The sequence below is a fragment of the Dendroctonus ponderosae genome, unplaced genomic scaffold, assembly GCF_020466585.1.
Source record: "Dendroctonus ponderosae isolate FM_Combo_2020 unplaced genomic scaffold, Dpon_F_20191213v2 Dpon_F_20191213_1, whole genome shotgun sequence".
Lineage (NCBI taxonomy): Eukaryota > Metazoa > Arthropoda > Insecta > Coleoptera > Curculionidae > Dendroctonus > Dendroctonus ponderosae.
Genome location: NW_026017110.1, coordinates 14,062,218 through 14,086,650, shown reverse-complemented (window position 1 = coordinate 14,086,650; position 24,433 = coordinate 14,062,218). Strand labels below are relative to the sequence as shown.

Below are 24,433 nucleotides of genomic sequence, written 5' to 3'. Positions count from 1 at the left end.
GTATTCTCAAAAGTATTGGGTTTAACGTAATGTTTTGGGCTCAACATATGTTTTAAAAATTCGATTATAAATTGGTAAAATATTTTCAAATTAAGCAAGTTCTTACTTCAATCTGTTTGGTTTCCTGCATGTATTGTTTAGTTTTCCCGATTGCTTTTACTTCTAGTATATTTCCATAGTTCAGCAGTGGTCTAAACTGAAGATGAATTTGTAAAATTTTGTCATTGTTTCGATACGGATACTTCTGTATTTCTATGTAAGTGATGTGAAATATTTAATCAATTTATAATTTCTCATATCAGTTTTTCTGACTGTATTTTCAACTGAATATTACTATTCTGAACTATTTTCCTCTAATAATGTAATTAACTAACGATTTTTTAAGCACGTAAGACAAAGGCATTTTTATATCAAAGATCTTTTCTTTCTGGTAAATAATAATTAGAAGAAGGCAATAATTGGGATAAACGATTTGAAAGTTATTTCAACCTCAGTTAATAACCAACGTAATTTAATTTATAATATGTTTTGCTGAATATTATTAATCTATTATTACATTCGAGGATATTGATACATTAATGCATTTAAGTTCAAGACGTAGCAAAACATTTTGAAAAGATCGCATAATTGAAGGACAAATGGTAAACTGAAATCGATTTTAAGAGAATCTAATAATTTCGCAGGAAATGTGAAAATGTAAAACACGGGAAAAACGCTGAAACCCAAGCATAGATAATGTGAAATGTTAAAATAAGAAAAGCACGCAAGCTATTCTTTAACATAGGTAGACCTTGTGTTCTGCAAAAGGTGTTCGAAGTGGGAATAATAATTGAAATACATATTTGAAACCCTGCGAGTATTGACGCACGTTTCGTGTAGACGTTATTCGATAGCCACGTGTAAGAAAGACCCTAGTGAATAAATAAAACTACTAACCTGAAGTTTGAAAATTCTAAGTATAAGTTATTTGTTCTTCTGTAATAATTATTCTGCTATTTAACTCCGATTTGACAAATAATTTCTGGGATAAGTAGAAGGTGAAAATATTGTGAATAAAACACTACTGAAAAAAATTGATGCTTAAGATTAGGCACTTGTCGATACAAACGGAACTCAGATACTACCTCTAATAGCTGAAGTTCGTCCTTCCTTTCAATGTGTTTGTCGAGCCACATAAAACCTCGTGCAACATTTAATCAATTAAACTCAAAAAGAACACCATATTAATTTCGCATCGGGACTGTCAGATGCCATTACCGTGAATAATGGACCCCAAAATGTATTACTGAGGTGTAGGTGTGTGTGAAATATTAGCTTCATGTTACTGGGATACAGACCAAAAGCTGCTTTTATCGCTATCATATTTTCCTAAAATGATTTATGGTTTTATGAATACCCCAATTCGTTTTGAATAATTTATCACAGGTCCATAGAATCGATTTTAATTTTGAAACGAACCTATGTCAGTCACATACCCATGAACGATGGTATTGTTTATTAAATTGCCTTTTTAAACCGGCTCTGACTTCCACCAATACGAGTTCAGAAGCAAAAAATAATTGCCGGTTTGTTTTCGAATTAAATTAATTTATACACAATTTAAGATGTTTCAAATGAAGTGTGCGGAATGGCAAACTTCGTTTTTCTTTTAGTTGCTATGCCAGTTAAATCAGCAAATTAGAAACATTTTTACAGCTGAGTAAAAGGTAAAATCAGTAATGCTATGTATTTTTTCTCGAAATCAATGCATCGAGATTTGCGAATTAAGAAATATCATGCGTATTCTATTGCAAAAAATTGCTTTTTGTAATGCCACTAAAGTCCAAAAAAATAACTTAAAAAGTTGAAAGAACGTTTCTTCGAAAAGATGGTTTAAAACTAGTCTCACTGAAATCTAATGTGTCCATAATAATTGAGATTTCGCAAATGTAAAACGTGTTTCGAAAAAAATATTCTTGTTTATAGGCTGAGTTTTAATTCATGTCAAAAAATCATGTCGTATTCTCTTCGTATAAAATTGACAGTATTCACTTAGAATAACGCTTTTTGGGTCCAGTCTATATTGAGATCATGAATATAATCGTATATCATTCAGATTCAGTACTCCACTGTTTTAGTCCACTAAATCAAATATCGTTTTCCATTCAGATCCAATTTAATGTTTCGAGCAGTTTGTAGAAGTGTCGATGCTTCAACAACACACTTATATTTTGCATTACACAATTAACATGCAATTTTGCAGATATGGAGATTGATATCAATTATGTTGATAGTAATTTGATTGAGAGAACAATTCAAATCGTCAGCTTTTTCAACTCATTTCAACTTTACTCTGGGTACAGATTCAAAGCTTTTATTATCTCAATTTTTACTGTATGGGAGTAGAGAAATTTCCTGCTGAAACGCAAGCGAATTAATAAAATTCCACACAAAGGAATAAAATGGAATATCACTTCATTCCATCAACTGTTGAATATTAAGAAATGTTTTACAGTGATCTACATAGTAAAGTAGTAAGTTCAACATTATTTTTACATCCAGATCATTTATTCACTAGAAGCCAATTAAGGTGAAAGGACTTTAACATATTATAGAAAAAATTGTAAAACTTTTAATACTAACGACACTTTAAAACACACTTAATTCAATGATTCTTATTTCCATACTACTTCATAAATACTTGGTTATAAATACCCTTTACAATTCCATTATATATGGTGTACAATGATGCAAAACAATCGTGTCCAAATATTTCTAGTTGTTAAACATAGATTGCAAAGTGTAGATGGGTGATTGAGCAATTGTTTGTTTTGATGCCACGATCTCGAAAAAGTATGGGCAAATCTTCAGTCTTATGGTTAGTTCATCCGCTGCCTATAAACAACCTGAAACAACAATAAAACGAAATTACGAATTGAAACATTGTTATTCCCTATTTGTATTTACAGTTCTTAAAGTATTTGGAATTTATTTCTATTTATTTAAAGACTATTTAATACAATTGTAAAACTAAATTTGCCATATTACTGTAATTTGCGTTTTTTTCTTTGCAAGCAGATTGGGATGGGTAATAAAAAGAAGCAAATGAAATATACTGTACGTTAAGGAGCAAATAGATTGAAATGCCGATATTTTACCGTAATAACGCTGTATGTTACTTGATCGTTTTTTATTTGCAATATCAGAATATAGTCTCAATCCTATTTTCGACTTTAGATATATTATATGAAAGGATGCACTTTTCTTCGACAGACACACATTTCTCCATTATGTACATATTTTGCTCTTTGATAATGAATTATTTGATATTCTTAACGGCAGTAAGTAAAAGTATTTGTGCTTATATTATTTTTAATTATCTATTAGTTATAAAAGTGCCATTTTAACGTTTTTAATTAACACATGTTAGTCAGGCGATCGAAATGCCTATAATACGGAACTACACAATAGTGCACAAAAATAAAAGCATTTTGGCTATTTTCCATTGTACAACCATTTTTCTAAATGTTAATTTACAACTATTTATGTCATGCCACACAACAATCACATATATCTTTATAATATAAACGAAAATTTAAAAAGACAGCAATATAAATACCATAAATAATATTTATGAAGCACTTTTAGATGAAAGTGCAACATACTGAATAAACCAGAGCGGCTTGACAGATCCTCAGGTTTAAACTAATTCAGTCTACTGGTGATATTGTTGTTACCAAATAATATTTGGGATATTTGGAATACCTTTTATGTGATTCTGAGACATCAAAGAACTGAAAGATAAACTTTATTATAGATAGTCTAATTAGGTGTGAGAATCGATTGACTAAGTTTGTATCTGCTTAATATTACTTCAAAAGCCGAATCGGAAATTCGAAATTACTTCTTTTAGTGCGATTACCTGCGTTAAGTGCCTCAGAAGAAGTATTTCTAAGATTAAAAAAAAAAGTAAATATAAGGGTCCATAAAGATCGACATCTTCAAATGATCTGCCAGGTTTAGCAATCATCACTATATTTTAAAGATGTTTAAAGTGTGACTGGTTTTTGTTTAAAGCTGCTATAACTACCATATTCAAAATTAATAGAGTAGTCTTTCGGAAAATTTGATATTCCCAATTTATAAAAATTCATTGCATTGCACTATGTGGAAAACAAGCAATTATTTCAGATTGTAGTTTTGTTGTTCGGTTATCATAGAATAGACATATGAGTTAATCCATTTACTTTTCAGAATAAAACAAACCTAACTTAAAAATTCCTTTGAACTGAAAAACAATGTGTTATGTAAAATAAGCAAACTGAAATTAGTCGTCTAAGTACGGATTTCGAAATGCAAAAAACCTTTTTGTGCCACGATCATCAATCTGACTATATTGAAGGTCTGAATATTTTTTAAACAAATCTAGCAAAAAAACGTTCTCTGTCAAACAAGTAAGTAAAGTACGAAGCAAGATTATATTTATTAAACATTATTTTTGAATCTGTGAAAACCCTTGTTTTATAGCTATAAGGAATGTGTTTGTTCACTTTACTCCACACCCTTCGTAACATGTTCTTACGCCTCATTATTATTCTCTTACATACAGCAGTATCGGCACAAAAAATGTTCTTTCATAGCCTATTGTTCGGTAAATAGGTCAGACCTTCTTCTCGGCAGCTTCATATTCCTGGTAATAGTTCGCCAAATTACTTTACATATTTTACCGCATCAAATTAACTTTAGAGTTAAATAGAGTGTTTCAATAAGAGCACAGGTTTGATTAAATGTGTAATTAATGTTCCTATGGAAAAGTATTCAATTGTTTTATAATGTATACATTTCTAATTTATGTATGAAACAAAATATCTGGTAAATAGCCGCGATGGCTCTGTTGACACTCTTTTGGTAAAATTAGCAATAACCTTATTGGATACTTGTGGTGGTATTTCATTGATAACAGGTTGGATCGCGGTTTGCAATGCTTCGGTAGTGTCAGACGTATTGGCATGAATAAACTTGCGGCTTTCAATAACCGCACAGCCAATAGTCCATAGGTGATAAATGGTAAGAACGTCAAGGCAAAATTGCACAACCAGGAGCTCGTACAAGAGCGTGAACTTTATCCGAGAACCAAAGACATTAAAATCTATTAATCTCAGTCCGGCACCGTTTTACTGATGTCCTCATGAGCAATAGAAACACAAGAACTCCGCTATGATCACATGATAACGTTAGCAATTCATCGTTACTACGTTACCCGCCTCGTCCTCAAGAAAAATGCCTAGCGTCTCATCCACACATCAATGCACACGAAACAGAGGTATGTTTTGGATCTATTGCTTTCTGGTGGCTCGATCATAGTTAAAATCACTTCCTTGGAAAGGGAGTTTTTAAAACAATTTTTATTTCGATTGATATGGATTTCAGCTTCAAGATACAACTGTTCGTTATTACAGGCTTGTGAGAATATATACTGAATTAATGCTGATGAGTTTACATGCTATCTGTAAAACTAAAGAACATGATGTACCTCGTAAGCATAATTAGATATGTCCTTATGCTTAGCTGCGAAATAGAATATCATGAATTTGTAAAGTTGGCTAAATAGGATATCATAACTTCATTCATTTATTTTCAACAGTGACAATTGAAATATTGATACAGACGTTCTGTTAAAAAACTATTTACAAATACCTACAATTGTGTTACTAAAATGCGGTTTTATTAAAATTTATATATGTATAACAGGGTTTTAGATACACTTTTATTTTGATTATAAGTTTTGCCTAACATTTAACCAACTCCACTAAACTAATTAGTTAAATTACAGATTTTACGCATCCTTGAGAAAATTAGAACTACGACAATTAATTTTTTAATTTATGGATATTAAAAAATTATGTTTGATCTAAATATTTAAGGAAGCCAATATTTTTGTCAAAGATTTAAAATTATTTCTTACATTACTGGCCCTTAAAGCTTAAGTGAAACTTCCGCTCTTTAAATATTCCGAAATTATTCAGGTATAAATTTTATTCTGGGGTATCGCATCAAAGGAATTTCAAAATAATTAGAAAATTCCTCGAGCCCAACTTCATTAGCCACACGCTTTCTTTATGTACAAAGCACAACTTGTTCTTGGGTAAAGTTCAGAATTGTTTCCTGAGAGTTTTCGAAGCAGGTGTATGTTTTACAATATGAACAAATACCCTTACTATGTTTACATTTTCGCAGTGATAATGTTGGGGAAGATTTTATTCAACTTTACACGAGTATGGAAACTTGAGAAGTTCTATAATAATATAATCATATTAAAGTCCTTCGTCAAACTTTAATTTTTAAAAATATTTTATTAGCTTGTTTACTACTTTACACGATTCGCATTAATGGGAATCAATAAATTGATCAGTATGCGATCGGTTGAATGCAAACAATACTACTAAAATAATCAGACTTTTTCTAAGACTTAAACCAGAAGACCTACAAGCAATTCAGCAATTGTTTATCTTAAAACCCACAGGTGTTTAGAATAGCTTTGTAGTTTCCATATAATAAATTAAGAAAGTTAAATATTTTAAGCATTATAAGCGAAAGCATAATGAAAAGAATGAAACACTGCTGGAGCACGTTTAGCATTATATCCCTATATTACCCACAGAATTGTTATAATCTGGAAGTAAGTAATAGCCGTGAACGGAGCAGACGTCAAGATTTGAAAGCTTTTAAAAGCATTCATCAATCAACCTGGCAGAAAGTGAAAAAACCGTTTAACGCAAAAAAAGATAATGACAAACTTGATCCCGAATTTAATTTGATTGGAAATATTTTTATTAATAGAGTGGCTTTTGTCGAAGAACGCCGAATAGATAAAAAAAAGTTTCTAGAATATTGTATAGGAAATTATATTTTATGAAAATTAACTTTATAAAATGTTTAATTGATTTTGGTGGGTTGATAAGGTGAGTTTGTTAAAAATTTCAGTTTCTGTAATTTTTGTGGTTTCTTCATAATACGGCATTACATTCATTGCAGTTCCTTCATGTTGGGTTCTCATTAGAAAATTTGTTATTGAATTATTTCCAAGTACTAAAAGATGATCCGTTAATAATTAAACTAACCAATCATCAAAAGAAGTTGCCGGTTTAAAGTGAATGAAATAACTAGATTAGAGATGCTTGGATGTGAAGTAACTTTCGTGTTATATGACTTTATGACGTTTATATGACTATAAATATATTTTGTAATGGACTTACAAGTTTTTTTGTTCTCAAAGCCACAATATACCGATAAATTGTGAGTTTATATATTTATATATTCCACGTTTCAGAATTAAATTGTAGGGTAGTTTAAGAGAATTCAATTAGCTACAGTTTTCTACTCGAAATATTGTTCTTAGAAAATATATCTAGTAAAATAAAAGTACTGGAATTATTAGCTCCCGAAACTCACGAAAATCACTCACTATAACTATTAAACATAATATTAAACAGAACAGTTTTTTTCTGCCAGCAGGTCAGACCTGCACAATGGACACAGATATTACATCTGAACCTAAAACTGCCAGATCGTTGAAAATATTAAAATATTCAGGTATTGAAGCTGTTTCCTGTTCTATAATTACGTAATACTAGCAATACAATATTAGATGAAGATAGATTATGAGAGTTGTGAATTTTCAGTGCAAGTCTGTTCAGTTGGAACACCAGCGGCTTTTAAATCAAAACCTGAAAAAGTTCTGGAAACTTCATTTTTGATCCGAATCGAAATGTCGAATCGTGTACGAAATTGATATTTTGTACACAATGCGTCCAATGCTTTTTTATAAATTAGCCTAAGCAGAATTAGTTAGTTCCTATAGAAAAGTAGTTATGAATTTGTTAAACTAGGTCCTCACATTGGCAGAGCCATTTTGAAACCATGAGTTTCTTAACTTGTGTCCAATCAACGGAAACTCAAAACTGATTCAGACTATTTCCAGGTTTACACCTAAAGCTTCTGTCCGCATATAAAAATTCAGCTTAAGATATACTAAGAATTAGAAGTTGTGATGATCTGAACCCAAATTCGGAAAAGTTCTGGAAAATTAATTGACGTCCTGAAATAATCAATGAGACTCACCACACCCTTTTAGCTAAAAATATGTTCTACAAACATGTAAAATTACAGCACAACACCTTAACATTGTTAAGTGGCAAGAAAACAGACATATTTTTTTGCGCAAAAACTATGAATGATACAAGATTTTACAAAAAGCACAAAATTGTGAATAAATGATTAGGTCATCAACCAAAAAAAAAACGAGTTGATTCCATCCACCAAATAAAAAGTTCTGGTAGTTTTTGTACCACGACACTCAATAATTCACCACTTCACACACATAAACGGCTGAACTTGATTATTTCATCAAAACATGAGTATTTCATAAAAACAAATTCACAGCGAGTTAATAAATCGCACCATAATAATAACATAAATTTTTTGAAGGATTTTGACCATCAATAGCAGAGGAGCCAGACATTTTTTGTTAATAAAAGTTAGGTCAGATCGTCTTCTTTTGATCCAAAGAATATCGCAGTGCTCTTTTGATCATGTGCTTACGGGACTCCCTGTATTGTTGTATTGCATGCTAAAAAATGCTCTATTCCGTGAGAGCGTAAGAGTTGAGATTTTCTAATATTAAATGATAATTTTTTGTCTTAAAAAAGGAAACATACCTATTTACTTTGGAAATATCAAAAAAATATTTCATTTTGAAGGGTTCTCGACCTACTTTCCTTTAAGCATTTTCATATGAAACCAAATTTATCAGCAAATACTGTAAGTATTAATTCAACAATATTTCTAATAATGGGTTTATTTATGTCACTCCACCACTTTAAAGTTTGCAAAAAATAAAGTTAGTGTCTAGTAAACTCTTTACTACTACATAAATGTGCAACTCATTGTCGATTTAAACTACATACTTTATATATGTATGCTACAGTCTACCAGCTTCTGGTGCAAACCTTCGAAAAGAACTCACCCCGTATAAGTATAATTTTGTAGCGAACCTAAAGGATTAATTTAGTAGCTGTGAAAACTAAGATCCATAATTATAAAAAGGGACGACTTTGGCAAGAAAATCGCGATAATTAGATAAACGTAATGACTGAATCATTGTGGCTACACGACACTGTAATTATATAGCAAGAACAGGATTATTAATTAGATTTGACCCTTGTCGCTGCTTGAGTTTCTCAATCGAATATAACAAGGGTAGATCAACAAAAGACGTTAATTAAAGAATCATCAAACTTGCGCCGGTTAGAAAAACCCACTAAATTGCTTCTAATAACAGACAAATGTCTGACATATTTCCTGGGGAAAGTAGAAATTCCTGCTAGATCTTTCTTTCCGAAACGAACCGGAAAACTTGGGGAATGTATTAGGCTTAATACGAAATGATAAGAAACTGCGATAGAAACTTTCAAACTTTTAATTTGGCATACAACAAGCATAATGGCAAAACACTTTTAGCTTTTAGAAATGAATTATTTCAGTTTATGTCGTTTCGTAAAGTAGTTTTATTGTGAGGTAAGAGAAGAGGTGTGAGGTGTGAAAGTAGTTTTTCACGGGATTATCACGCCAATTTGAATGTGAGATACATTTATCATATATTTATATAACACATAGAACAATAAACATTATGCTTGCTTGTGTATCGAAAACCAAGAAAAATTTAACTGAAAAAAAAACAGATTCAGCAAACCAAATGTTAACCCCAATTTTAAGTTAAAATTGCCACCTTCTGGCGCTGCTTTATTTGTGCGTCTGATAGGTAGAAGTTGTTTTCCTTGAAATATGTTTAAGTTGCTTAGCTTTTGAAGTATATACATACATAGATGGTCATTACTTTAATTTGGTAACTAAAGTTGAATATATGCCATTCCATTCTGTGATCTAAAACGTTTTTAAGTGCCTTGCAAACATTCTAATACAAGCTAAACTAAATAAAGGTATCATATATTTGAACATATAACCAGTAATCTGGTTATTACGCTACATTACATGATGACATGTAACAATGAACAAACTGTTACATGATGTACCAGAATTTAATATTAGTACAATATCCAGATAATGACTGAGTTACTAAATTAAGATTAATACCATGATATCATTTAAAGCAAATCCGAAATCTGCCTGGCACAGAGCATCATTCATATAAGAAAATTAATGTTCTTGGAACATTCCATACATTTCATATGTGGCATCTAGCAATATGCTACAACCTGCTACGATACCGATTATTTCATCAGATTAATTATCCTCGCAAATATTTACCTTCACTCTGAACGTTATTTAGAACCATTTACACTATTTGAAGAGGAACAGACTTATATTGAATAATAAATATTATAATATAATAGCAATCACAGTGTTTATTTCAGTAAAATCAACTTTCCAGACAAATGGATGACATAGAAACCTTCTAAATGGCATTTTATATCAAGTATTATAAGTTGTAAACTTTGTGCGATTTTAAGAATTAATATTTTTTTTAGAAACGTGCTGTTTTATTGCAGTGTGAACTAAGTTATAACATAACAGGCATTATCTAAACGGTTAAGTCGTAAGTATTTGTCTCACACTTAAATGAGAAAAGTTTTTTTTTCAAGATAATCCTAATTACTTTCAGTAAAAAACGACATAAAACTGTCTGGCTTTAGTGCCAAATTCGAAGCTGAAAAGGGTTTTGTAAAATTCCTTTGCTACAAAGCTATAAATTTATCTTGTAGTTTTTAGCCCAAAAGACTTCCAGATTGTCAGTATTTTTAAGTGAAACTCTTCAAATTGAGCATCTTTGAGTATGAAGTAAATCACGCAAAAATTCAGTAAAAACTAAAACACCACAGTGTTTTAACAAACTCTACTGTCTTAAGAGTGATGGGGGTGACGAGTTTTCCAAATACTTTACTATAAACTTTCGCTTATTCTGTTATTTATTGTTATTATTATTTATTCTGTCAAACATTATTTGATTTTTGTCTCAAAGTTTATTTGAAGCCTGAAACGAATTTCCAAACTTTTTACGGCGACAAAAGATGCTCGGTTCTAATAAAGTGTATTTTATAATTTTTCGCAGAAAAAACTTCAAGATTGTCAGTTTTTTTATTGTGTTTTATTAAGTAAAAGTTTAGAAAATTGAGCGTTTAGAAGAAAAAGAACTGCTAAAACTTGAAAGCTGAAATTTTGCAGAAACTTCAAAAATGTTATTAATAAATGGCCGTTAACATAAATCTGCAAACAAGTAAAAAAAGGTCATCTACATCTTCCCAGCAACGGAACTGAGTTACTGCGCCGGTGCGTTGCGTTGGAGCACTTAGACATTTACGCAGCACTGCGTTAACTCATAAAAATTCCGAGTTACCAAGGCCTAATTATGAAACGTTCCAACACGATTTCCGTTCACCCGCTAGAGCGCAGTTTGAAGATACGCGAGGCTTGGACTAAGATTTTCAAGACCAGGAAAAGTTTTTTATTTTGAACATTATGAAAAATATAGTTTTTAAATAAACAACGGCTTTGTTTGGCAAAGCAAGCAGAAAAATTTCGTCTCGAGCTCGGATTCGGAATGGATCACGATTAATGGCTCGAAGGGGATTGTAGCTTCGCAGAACTAGTGTTTCATGCATTTCTTAAAAGTGCAATTTATAGCTTTTGCCGTGTGAAGTGTGAATGAAATATGTTCATTCCATTTAAAATGAGAATAATTTTCCTGGTGGTCAATACAAGTCTGTTTGACGTACCTAGGGTGCACTTGATATCCATTTGCGAATAATTCTCAATGTTTTAATTTTTTCGAACTCAAGAAATGTTGATAATGTTACTTACAGTTACACAATCCATGTCAGTTTTCCTCGTTAACCGCATGTTAATCAATTTAATCTTAAATCCTATCAACGTAACCCGCATCAAGGCAAAATGACATCTAATTCCAATGTCAGGTCAAAATCTATTATGGAAGCGATTAATCTGGCTGCCAACCATAATTGAAAATTATTATTTTAATTATTCAAAACTAGCCAGCAGAATAAGAACAAATTAGACCATTTCCTAAATTTCAATCCAAAGGACCTTACGATATCTCTTCTTAAACTGCTGATTTTGTGCCTCATACTACCAGCATACTACTATTTACTTTCCTCCCGTTAGCGAACATATTGAAAATAATAAATTTGTGAATTGAATCGATTCGCACACAAAGCAGCAGATGATATGGGCTTTGATTTGGAATTAGGCATATTGGAAGACACTGGAATTGTTGCTTCTTTTATGGCTCAATATTGTCCAATAATTTCTATTTATTGGTTACGGCGTACATTTACTTCCCACCTTAGTATTATTTATTTATTCAACACGAAACGATAAAGAGGAACGATAGAGACACGGGAGGATTTGTTAGTGACTTCTGCTCTTATAAATTTTTAACCTAATGGACGTCTTCAAACGCCTGAGGACCTAGATCATCCCCACAAGTGAATTTTAGATAAAGCTTTACATTAATTGTAAAATATTTCTGACAAATTCAAAATATTGTTTGTTTTACGTATACTCAATTTCAACGCAATGTATGCGAGCTAAAGGAAACAACATTTCAAGTTCATTTGAAGCTATAGCTTTACCTATAAGAAACCAAAAGTTTCAGAGCCAAGCCAAATGTATGTCAGCAAAATATTTGAAGCATTTTATTTGTCACTTTATTACAGTAATGTATGCAAAAAATGTTCATCATTTCAATTTGTAACGCCTTTTAAAAATACTCACATATACTAAGTTGCAAGACTGGACTTTAAAATAAGTGTATTGGGTGCTTAACTCTTCTACAATTTCAACTTAGGATTCAGGTCGTTATAAATTTTAGATTTTTCCCCAAAGAAATACTTTGGGGAAACGGGTGAATTGTAGCCTTTGGAGGCCGTGTTATGTCTCATTTGTCCCTATATGTCTATCAACCGTGTAGGCAAAAGCTACCCTAAAGTCACAAACGTTCGAGGAAAATTAGCAATTATTTTCAGAGACTGTGGAGGGGTCCCCAAAATGAGGCGGTTAGTAAATGAACCTCATAATCACTGAGTAGCTAGGGTACGCCGAAATTGTCTTCCATTCAAAAATGTATTATTTTGAATATGTTCGCTAACTGAAACTCTCAAATAAGTATATACTAAGTATGTTGTGGTAAGATGCAAAAAATCGGTATTTTTAGAAATTGTGTCCAAAGAACATTAACTTAGGAATTGATCTAATCTGTTCTTAGTACGCTGTCTAGTTATAAATAATTGAAATGGCAATTTTGAATGATAGCTGGGTGATTTAACAAGAATATTACATAATATCTTTAATAATGGATTTTGACCTGATATGGGCATTAGATGTCAGTTTGCCTTGATGCGGGTAATATTGTTGGAGTTAAAGATTAAATTTATCAACGATTTTCAACGTTTGGAGTGTTTAATACCTGGTATATATTTTAGTTCTGAACGTGAATTTAGGTGCTGTCCAAATATAACAATTAACAAAAACCCGTTAATTTTGTTGATTCAAACGCTGAACTAAGTATTGAATTGTATTGAATCAACTCGTGGAAAATCTAGTAAATGAGAAACATGAGGTTCACGCACAGAATTCCTCAAAAAGTCAATGTATGGGCAGGAATTTTCGTGGTCGACTTATACGGCTCTATTCTCCTCCGTATTATAGGACCTAGCCCTGTTTAGTCTGTCGTCTCCTTCGGGACTCGTCCGGTGACGCTGAGCTCCAGCTTTCAGATCATATCTTGGGTGGTCTTCCCAGCGGTCTTCGGGAGTTCAGTTTTTGCGACATTTTTCATCTGGCATTCGGTCCACATGGTCACTCATGCATGTTCTGCCCTATCTAACTACATGCTGTATTTCCAGTTCCTCTCTTATATCCCGACTTATTATTCCATCCCTTAGGGTAATACTCTTGATGTATCAGCTCTGGTTTCTAATGACTACGTGCAAATAGCTCACGGACATTTTGTAAATCCTCAGCTTGCTCTTTGTACTCATCAATTTATTTCGCCATATTATGTCTCGCAGGTATCCGCTGACTCTTGCTGTTTTACGGCCCGTGCTCGAGCCTCTTCTATCCACAGGCTGTTCTATTTTTCACTTGGAAATTTAACGGTAGTGAAACGTGATTTGTTTGGCATTCTCTTTGTCAACCATTGTCCATCCATTCCTGGATGTAGGTCTCTTCCAATTGTTTCCATCTTTCCCTACCCTTCGCAAGTCTCATCCATTGTTTGCCCGCCACTGCTCTTACGTCGCCCACCCGTCTCTTTTGAGGTCTTCTTTTTTTTGAGGTTTCTCATACTGTTTGGGATTAATAAAAATTATTGAAACCAGTTCTTATTATATAGACAACCAGTTAGTGTTCCAGCAAAACGGTGCAACACCTCAGTATGCACGAAGTGTTTGTATAAAACTTTTCCACAACAATTGTTTGAACGCAGAAAATCTATGGAGTTACCCGCACGGTCTCCGGCTTTAAGTCCATTTGACATATTTTTTGCGGCCACTTAAAACAGTTCATTGGCATAAATCTTTATGCCAATGAACTCCACATATGATTCAGAATGTTCGACGTTGATTTGAACTAAATCTCCTCATGGAGATTGACCTAGTAATTTCCAGCATTTAATCTATTGCTTTCAAAGAATTGTACTTTCATTTAAAAGGTGACTTAAATAATTATTATTTGTTATTTTTAAGTTTGAACGTGATTCAAGTTAAGTTTGCGAATTCAAGGTTTTTGTATAATGTGCCTTCAAAATTGACAATATTTCTTGGTTCGGAATTTAACTTTGACAGTTAACTTTGTAAAATCAGGCAAAGTAAACTATTTACCATCTCCCTACTTAAAGGGTTGCAGATAAGGGCAGTTTAAGCGTCCAAAACTGGGTATGTTTAGTCTTGAAACGGCCACTCTGTATAAGTATAATTACTGGCGATCTTTTACGAATCCAGGGAAACACGTTCTTTTGAGTTCAACCTAGTTGAGATCTGAGCCTCCTTAATTACGAAATTACGGCAGAGCAGAGTAAAACGAGGAGCATTAATTTAATACTTAGGACTTTCTGTTCTATTGTATGCCGCGAGTTTATATCCTTGAATCCTTGCATGAGTGGTATGACTTTTTGGTCATTTTATTATTTTCCTCATTTTCTAGATTCCATTCTCTCATTTTTTATTCTCAAATTTGAATCATTCATTACTCGAAAATTTGTTACTTAAGAACATGGCTTCTGTATGTACAGGGAGTCCCGTAAGCACATGATTAAAAGAGTTGTGTGATATTTTTTGCTCAAAAGAACACGACCTCACCTAACTTTTATTAAGAAAAAATATCCGGGTCTTCCGCTTATCAAGTTCTTCAAAAAATGTGTGTTTTAAAATATCGCGAGAGTGAGAAGATGAATTTTGATTAAATTCGCTATGAATTTCTTCTTATGTAAGGCTCATGTTTTCACGGAGCAACCGAGTTCATCCGCTTTGGGCTAATGGTGTATTCTTGAGTGTCTTGGTACAGAAACTACCAGACCTTTTTTACGAAGGCTGGAGGCAACTGATTTATTTTGGCTTGATGTACTAATCCTTTTTTGACATTTTTGCAGTATTTGAAAAATTTTGATGCACACATAGTTTTCGGGCAAAAAGTGGATTTGTTCCTACGTAAGGCCCATATTTTCATAACACAATTTGGACAAGGAAACAGAAATATTTTTTTGTCCAAAAGCTATGAGTGGCACAAGATTTTATAAAGAGACGAAAAATGTCGCAAAATTATTGATGAGTCCATGAACTGAAAAGAAATTATTTCATTTTAGCAACGAAATAAAAAGTTCTGATATTTGTTTCTACCAAATCACTCAAGAATTAACCACTTGTCCAAAGCGGATAAAGTCGGTTGCTTCATCAAAAAATGAATCTTACATAGGAACCAATTCACAGCGAGTTTCATTAAGATCCACTGTACCATTATTCTAATATTTCAAAAACCATAACTTTTTTAAAATTATTTTACCATTAAAAGCAGAGAAACCGAACTTTTTGTCGTAAAGAAAATTTGGTCCGATCGTCTTCATTTGAGACAAACAATGTCGCATTATTCTTTTATTTATGTCGTTATGAGACACCCTGTATGGAAGGCTATTCTTCTAGCATCTCATATATAATTAATTTTCACCCGTTGCTGGAATTTTATTCTCCTCCCAGGCACCACTAGAATATTTTTTAACGTAAATACAGTTCTTTAACCGACACCCATGAACGCTGGAAATGACCAAAAAGATGACGGCACGAACGCCGATTTTCCATTAGACATAACTATTATTAACAGAAAATGTTCAGCAAAAAGAAGCAACTGAAAGGCAAATGGATTTTTTCTATTTGTCTTAAAAATTATGATTGGTTCTTCACTGTACCGCGTTGTTCAAATGTTGGAATTTATTTGTCTGGGAGCGTTCCCCAAGTGTCTGAGAAATCTGTTAATTTTGCTGCTTAGTAAGCAAAGGCTTTATAAAGAGTGCTTCTTAATGAATCGCTATTTATTCTTTTTTTCCTCAACAAAAATAATAAAATCTGAAAGATCGTGTTTGTTTTTCGATAGCATCAGGACTCGGTTATTTAAAGTTGTTGATAATTTATGATAATGACATTCACGCTTTTAAATTCTCAGTGCGTTAATCAAAAATAACTGAAAACGAAATATTGCATGGTTAATTTTGTCGCGTTTTTGCAATATCATATTTACATTTTTGTAACTAAAACTCACTTGTAGTTGACAACATTTGATTTTAGTAATAAACAGACAGGGCCATACTTAAAAAACGATGTTAATGAAGGTTGTTTTGGAAAGGAAACGTACGAAGTAAAAAGCTAATTGTTGTGTAAAAGTGTCTGGTTAATCTTTCAATATTAATAAAAAGTTGCGAAACCTATTCATCATATAACCAACTTTGAAATTTACGATTTTCTAAATTCCCATATCGGCTCTTCTTAGATTTGGTACAATGAATCAGCGTGAATCAAATTTTTTTTGTCACACAGCGATCATCAGAATAGTAAAACCAATTTTTAAGCAATTTTCTATTACTAATAAGCAACATAAGAGAAGCACAAATAACTACAAATTTTTTTTATTATATGCCAATTTTGCCATTTCGAGATCGGTCTAGAATAAGATAGACCGATCCCCAATAACTTCTACTTCTCAAAGTGTCCCACATTTCTATCAAACATGCTAATTTTTACTTTACTTTAAACTTAACTAACTAAGTTAAACTAAGAGAACCTACTTAAACTTAAACTAAGAGAAAGAAACAGTTTGATGCAAGCCAGGAGCATTTATGTATTAAAAAGGTCAGAGACAAATTGAAATGACTAATAATCATAATTTAATTTATTAATAATTTGATAAACGTATAATACGCTTAAACTTATAATACTCGCGCGCAACATACACTTGTTAAATCCCTCATTTATATATAGATTACCTTGTATTTTGAAAATTTTTATCTGGCAATTTATGATGTTCCTGATACCCTATTTCTGGATTAATCGCAATTTATATTCGATTTCTGTTGTCAAATTTAATAGACGTATCTCGCGTTCCCAAAATAATGTAAATATAAATTTAAATGCTGGCCGGCTTTGGGATTAACGAAGTTATACAAAGGGGTTTGACGTTTATTCAACAACGTTTCAAGCAAGAGGGCTAAAGGAGCGAATTTGCAAAGAAATTATGGAATTTCATCAGCATACCCTCCTTAAAGTTTTAAGCGAATTGTCATTGGCTTTCATGATATTCCCAACCACTTGAGAATAGGTTTTACACAATCGAAGTACAGTTTAATTCGTGAACAATTTATTTCAAATTAACTTAATTCAGTGAATAAACCGTGGCAATGTTAAAAAATTCGTGATTTTTTAATTTTTAAACTTATATTACTTCGTTGAAATCTTGAGCTTAACTTTGACGACTTTTTCTTATTTTATTGTCTATTTTTAAGGTGTGCTTTTTGCATAGACAACGAAAAAGTGACAACAAAAATGCGAAAGTCGCGTTTTTCCCGGAAACAATCGCATATGACTCGGTAAGTATGCATTTGGAAGAAAAAATATATACTTATATATTTATGGGTTATGAAGTTTTATATAAAATAGAGTTGGTCCGATATCCGTAGATTTGAAATATTGACAATTTAATTAGACTTACACAGTTTAGAGAATGTATGTTTGTTTAGTTAATTACTTAACAGCCCAAATGCTCGAACTTTTGAAAAACGCTCAAAAAGTTATTAAAAATTGAAAAATAATTAATATAGCAATAACATATGATAACTTAAGAATCAATCCAAGAAGACGTAAAAGCGCGAAAACGTAAAGTCGATATTTTCAATAAGTACACCATTACCGAGCGATTCCAATAGTTATCTAAGTTACGTCATGTTAGAGTAATGCCAATCTGTAACCCTCAGGGCCTTGATATTAGCAAAATCCGTGAAACCAGGCTGCCTTGATATGAGCACAATCCGTGAAACCAGGCTGCGATTGATAAATCGTACGATTTGCTGCGGATATAGAACATGTTGGAAATTAATGCGGATTGTGCACATTTTTTGAGAAAGGGTTTATTTGTTGTTTGTTAACTGTGCAATGCCGACGTTGGCAAGTTTATCAAATTAATAAAAAAATAGTCTCTTCTTTGGAAGCATAAGCCAAGAATTTGGCTATTGATATGCTATGATCTACACAGAACAGAAGAAGAACACAACAACAGAACTAAAGTATTGAAATTTATTTTGGTTTTCCTGAAATTGCACCAATTGATCGCGAGAGCATTATCCAACTCTAAAGTAGATGACGGCCAAAATGATCTTCAATAATTGGCCCACATTATTGGCCAATAAATCGGGAAAAGCACTGATAACACTAGCCACAATAAGTTTCGTTAGCAGCAAGACCTAAATTTTATTAACGTGAAGAAAGCAATTTAAGACAGTGATGATCCATCAACACATCCACTTGGAAGAACCAAAACTGCAATAAGAATTTACAAGTCGTATTGAAACAAAATAAAATATTGCATCTCAATCAAGTAAACATCACCTTGACCACTACCTTAAGCGATGATCCGCAAAAAACGTTTTCACTCAATTTGAAACAAAATTGACTAAAGACAAATGTTAAAGCAAAAACTCATGACAGAGAGCATTCAGCCTACATAGAGAGAATGCATTGGCATGTCCACTTAAATAAACTTTATCGAATTAAATTAAGGAAAGCACTCTGCTTCAGTAGTGTAATAGCGTGGTGTGGCTATATAGAATTTCATGAACTGAAACCGGACGTTGCACACATATAAGTCCTAAATCTTAAATTTTTAAAACTCAATGCTTGTGACAATGAAAAATAAGACGTTAACGTTACCTTAAGGTGGTCAAGTAATGGAGCTGGTAATTGCCTTGTAGTGACGCCATAAAAAGCAAATAAGCAAGTAAAAGCACTTAAGTATAAGGGATGTTTGACAAGAATTTTTATAAGTAAAATCGACATAAAGTAAACCAGCAGAACCCATCGCTTTGCTCTGGGAGATCCTTTCACATACGTCATAAGAATGAGGAGAACAACGCAAATCCCAACATTTACAGTTTTATACAGGGTGATTCAAAATTGGTGTTATTCCTCTGGAGGTGTTGTCTGGCGCTGTTATAGGAGTACTGAAAAAATATTAAAAGAAATTAATTGTTATTAAAAACTGAGAAAATTCCGAAAAACGATATCAGAAATACGGCAGCAAAGTTTTTCATGGTAATTAACATTGCACAAATACCTGTTGCTTCGTAATTATTTAAAACTCCGGTAACCATGGAATTATACAGAGTGACAATAAGATAGACAAGGATAAATGCTAAATTCAACAAGATTCGTTGACTGCGGTACGTACTTTTGAAATGTCAACCTGTTCTCATAATCTCGAATTGTATCGGCGGGATTTGGTGTTTACAAATAATCCATACAACACCAAACATTTGAATGGTTAACTCCAAACAAGCTAGTGCCTGTGTAATCTCCTTATCATCCACTCTTATCAAGCAGCTTCTCGTATTCAGTTAATTAACTTCTGCTCCATTTGTATTTTCTTGTGCAGTGTGTATCGTACAAACGTGGTAGGAATGTAGTCCTTCCTCGGTATTTATTTGGTGCTTGGGAAAGTGTTAGGTATTGTGCTCTGAGTACCCCTGGAAGGCCCTGATTCGATTATGTCCAATACTCTTTCCTCTGTGTCTGGAACCCGAAAATCGATTGTCGTCCACTATCTTCCTGGAACCACTCTCCTCGCCCTTTGTTGGCGTGAGTTCTTTCAGCTTCTTTCTTCTTCTTTTTCCTAGGTATTCCAATATGCTACCAATTAAACATGGAACAATTTCAGTTGAAAAACTAAAGAAAATAACATTAGGGAGACAGGGACATCAAAGGAATTGCTTGAAACGATCCTTTCACGTCCTCACTTGGAATAATTGCCAAAATTCAAGAAATAAGTGTTGATATACGAACATTGGAACGGAGAAAGCCTATTTTCTGATAAAACGCGGTATAAAGCAATTAACTTGATTAATTAAATTAATCAGTCAAGTCAATTAAACAATTAATTTGACGAGATGCGTCAAATCAATACAACGTTTAATTCTAAACACGTAACAATTACAACTGAACATGGTAAATGTAGTTACTTTTATGGAATGGGGTAGGCTTTAGTCGATTTAGCAATCACACCATAGACCGACTTTTTTACAAAATATTAGCACAATCCCCAAGAAGTTAAGGTATCCTACCCGTAGGCAAATGTATTATAATGCACACTTTTGAGTATGCAAAACGCATCCGTAAGTAGAAACCGACCAAGAAAAAACCTTTGCACAGCAGTTTACATCAAAGGATATAATTTTTCTGCAGTACGAGGACTTTGCCTATAGAGGCGGGATTGAAAATTGAAGTTATTCTTTCTAAGGGGTAATAGCGGCTCACTTGAGAAGGTGACGTGAAAAAATGTTTTTAAATATTTTTCTCGAAAATGTCTAGAATATGTTAACAGTTGGAAATCAAATTTTCAACTTTGTTATGAAGCATTACTTTGAACAGGGCCCATGTTTTGTTGGTGGCCTATTGGAATACTAAACATTCGAAATGAAAAATTACCACCTTTGCTTCAAATTACTGAGTTTTATAAAGTTTTATATTAAAAAAGTTTCCGTCTACAATTTTTTGATGAAATGTCAAAGCGGCAATGTTTTTCCCATCACCAGGTAGTATGCTATGTACTGTATAGCTTTTCTTAAGAATATCAAGCATTTGTCAAATTGTGGCTTACTTTGAAGCTCTTTTCACAAAATGTACACCAACATCGAATTTGCGACGATGCGATCAGTTTTGGGGAAATGCCATAGTAACAGCATAGGCTGTAAGAACTTACGACGAGAAAGGGCTACAGGCACTGGAACATTGACTCTAGGAAGATAGTAGACGACAATATATGTTGTTCGGTGCTAGGAACAGGAAGATATTGTAGAGAATTGCCGAGGAAGGGCTATATTACTATATAATGGTTAATGGTTAATTGAACACCGGTACAAATTGAGCAGGAGTTATTCAACCGAATACGAGAAGCTGCTCGAGAAGAGTGCACTATAAAGTGATTACACTGGCAATAACTTGTTTGGAGTTAAAGACTGAAATGTAAGTTTATTTCTAAACACATCCATTCGAGGTTATGATGACAATAAAGAACAATTTCTTGACTGTTCTTGTTAACAATATTGACATTTCTAAAAGTATATCCCTACATTTAACGAATCCTATTAAATTTAACTTTTATCCTTATCTATTTTGTTGTCACTTTCGGTATTTTATCTTGCCTACAAAAGTTTTAGATAATTACGAAGCAACAGGTATTTACGAAATGTTAATTACCCAGATTAGGTATCTTGAAAACATTGATGCCGTTCTTCTGACATAGATTTTTGGAGCTTTTTAATAACAATTAATTTTTTTAACAATTTTTTTTGTCCTCTGAAAACACCCTTGAAGACCCACCACCTGAAGACAACACTTCCAGAGAAATGTCGCCAGTTTTAAATCACCACTGTATATGGAAAGTGTTTTCACGCTGATTTTATAGGATTAACGGCAAAATTTTTAATTCCACCGGGTATAAACAATAGTAATATTTGGACATATTTTAATTGAAAAATCCCTCAATGAACGCCGCATTCAAATTTTCATCAAGAGTACATTTTTATTCAGCAGCAAATGCGGATTATTACTAAAATTAAGTCAACAAGCTATTCAAAGCTGATTCACCACTCCCTCTAAACGACAAACGACCAGAAACGTTTTCAGTAACTTCAATAGAATTGATGATACCGATCACTCATAAAGAAACGAAAACTGCGTTTATTGTGTTAAATTAACTATTCACTAGTATAATGTAATAGGTGTATTCGATTTCATGAAAATGAGAGTAGACGCTATAGATCTCAGCACTTCAACCTTCAATGCTTTTGCAAGCAAACAAAATTTGTTCATGCCAAAAAATCTAAATACAAACACATCTAAATTAGAACTAAGGATAATCATTCCCAAATAAAAAAATCAACTGATGTGAAACAAATTGTTATATTGTACATATAACAATAATAACTAACATTAAGAAAATGCAAAAAGCACTAATGTTTACTTAATATAACAAACAAAAATTCAAAAATAATACTATTTAATAATTAATCTATTGAAACTTACATTACAAAAGGGGATTTACATATCGGTAAAACATCAAGTGCATTAATAAGACATTCAGGATCACTCAGTTAGCTTCAGACTCCGCTGCCTCTTTTTCCTGATACAGTCTTAATAAATCCATGGCATCTTGCGCTTGGCGTTTTTCGCATAAAAATCGGCCAGATGCTTCTTTCAGTTGATCCAGGAAAATTTTGTCGGGATACGTTAAATCTGCCAACGAATCTGGATCCATATCACTAAGTAATTCCAATTCCGGACCGCCGAGTAATGATAAATGACAAAGATTCGTTTTTAAACGACCTACTAAGCCGGCTAATTCGTCACCTTTCGCAGCGTCAACTTGGTCTTTGCTTAAATTGCATGTGGGGTAAGCAGGCAGCCACTTTTGATTTCCATTCAAAATCATTAGGCTAGTATTTGGATCCAGAGTGGCGAAATATTCTTCATCGTCTATTTCAGTGCCGTCTGCTTCCAGAACTACCGTAAAACTATTATCAACCGCAACGTCCAACTTTTCCTGTACTTTTGAGGTTAAGTCTTCTAACGACGATGCGACAACTCCTTTACGAATTTCTCGGTTATGGTTACATAATTTAAACGGTTTTTGAACTTTTGGGGGGCTTTCGGCCTCCATTTTTCAATAAATTTTAACGATTCAAAACCGAAGAATTGCCTTTGTTTAGTTTGTGACACGCGGCGAAACAAATTCAATGCCACCGTCCGCGCCCCACAACGATAAATGAATGGATGTTATTCAGAATTTTCACTCACTAAACCGAACACGGCAACGGAGAGACGGGTGGAAATACGAGATGCTAAGGTTGCCGCCCTCGAGAAAAATGTTCGTTTAGCGCGAGTGCGCATGGCCAGCGAAAGGTTATTCTCGGTCGTATGTTTAGCTTCGATTTGGCGCCTCGAATGCAGAAAATCTGCATACATTTTGTTATTAACTTTAAGCCATTGCCACTCATAAACAACGTTTATCAATGGTTCAATATTGAATATTCGTTAAAAGCATAGGCGAGTTTCATTGACGTGTCTTTATAGACAAAGTTCGAAGTTCGAACACAAATAACCTAAGATGGTCTGGAGGTTTTTCTTGTGTTTCACACCAACAACATTAATCTAATCAATTAATCTCGAAAGGCAGTTAAACTATTCCATATAGTTCCACATCATATTTCTTGTATATGAACAACTTCTAATAATATAATAATAATAAAATAATATTACTTTATTTACCACTTGGCTAGCACATGTATTTCCACTCTTTCCAGAATCACTTTGTTTAGATGCCCTTAATATATTTTAATAGTTGGTTTAGTGTGGTTAATACCAGATTTCCAAAAAAAAGTTCGAAAAAGGACCACATTTTTCTTCTCATTTTCAGGTAGTTCATACTGCTTTAATATTAGTCCATTCTCAAATAAACCATTTTTTAAACCCTCCAGCGGGCGCGCCTGCGGCAAAATGCCGCATTTTTAGATTTTTTGTTATAAATACTATGCATTAAAACTGACGCCGTCGTTCTTCCAGATATTCGTTCCCGATACATTTGTCCCTTCATTCCTTTATCGAACAGGCCC

The 24,433-nt window shown here is 33.0% G+C and overlaps 1 protein-coding gene across 2 annotated transcripts; it reads right to left on the bottom strand.

Annotated features, from left to right (window-relative positions):
• Positions 1-2,528: 2,528 nt before the first annotated feature.
• On the bottom strand, positions 2,529-24,280 carry LOC109533398 (DNA fragmentation factor subunit alpha). Of its 2 annotated transcripts, none has more exons than XR_007282478.1 (2): positions 24,090-24,280; positions 2,529-2,885 (listed from the first exon to the last, which is right to left on the bottom strand). XR_007282478.1 is itself a non-coding variant. In XM_048670594.1 (2 exons), exon 1 carries the CDS (start codon positions 23,479-23,481, stop codon positions 22,912-22,914), a length of 570 nt encoding a protein of 189 aa, XP_048526551.1. In that variant the 5' UTR covers positions 23,482-23,664; the 3' UTR covers positions 2,529-2,885; positions 22,848-22,911. The 2 variants fall into 2 exon arrangements, 1 of the variants encoding a protein (XP_048526551.1); XM_048670594.1 differs by lacking the exon at positions 24,090-24,280 and adding an exon at positions 22,848-23,664.
• Positions 24,281-24,433: the final 153 nt, after the last annotated feature.

Coding starts and splice junctions, on each gene's coding strand:
- LOC109533398 (XM_048670594.1), bottom strand. CDS start 23,481: ATGGAGGCCGAAAGCCCCCCAAAAGTTCAAAAACCGTTTAAATTATGT.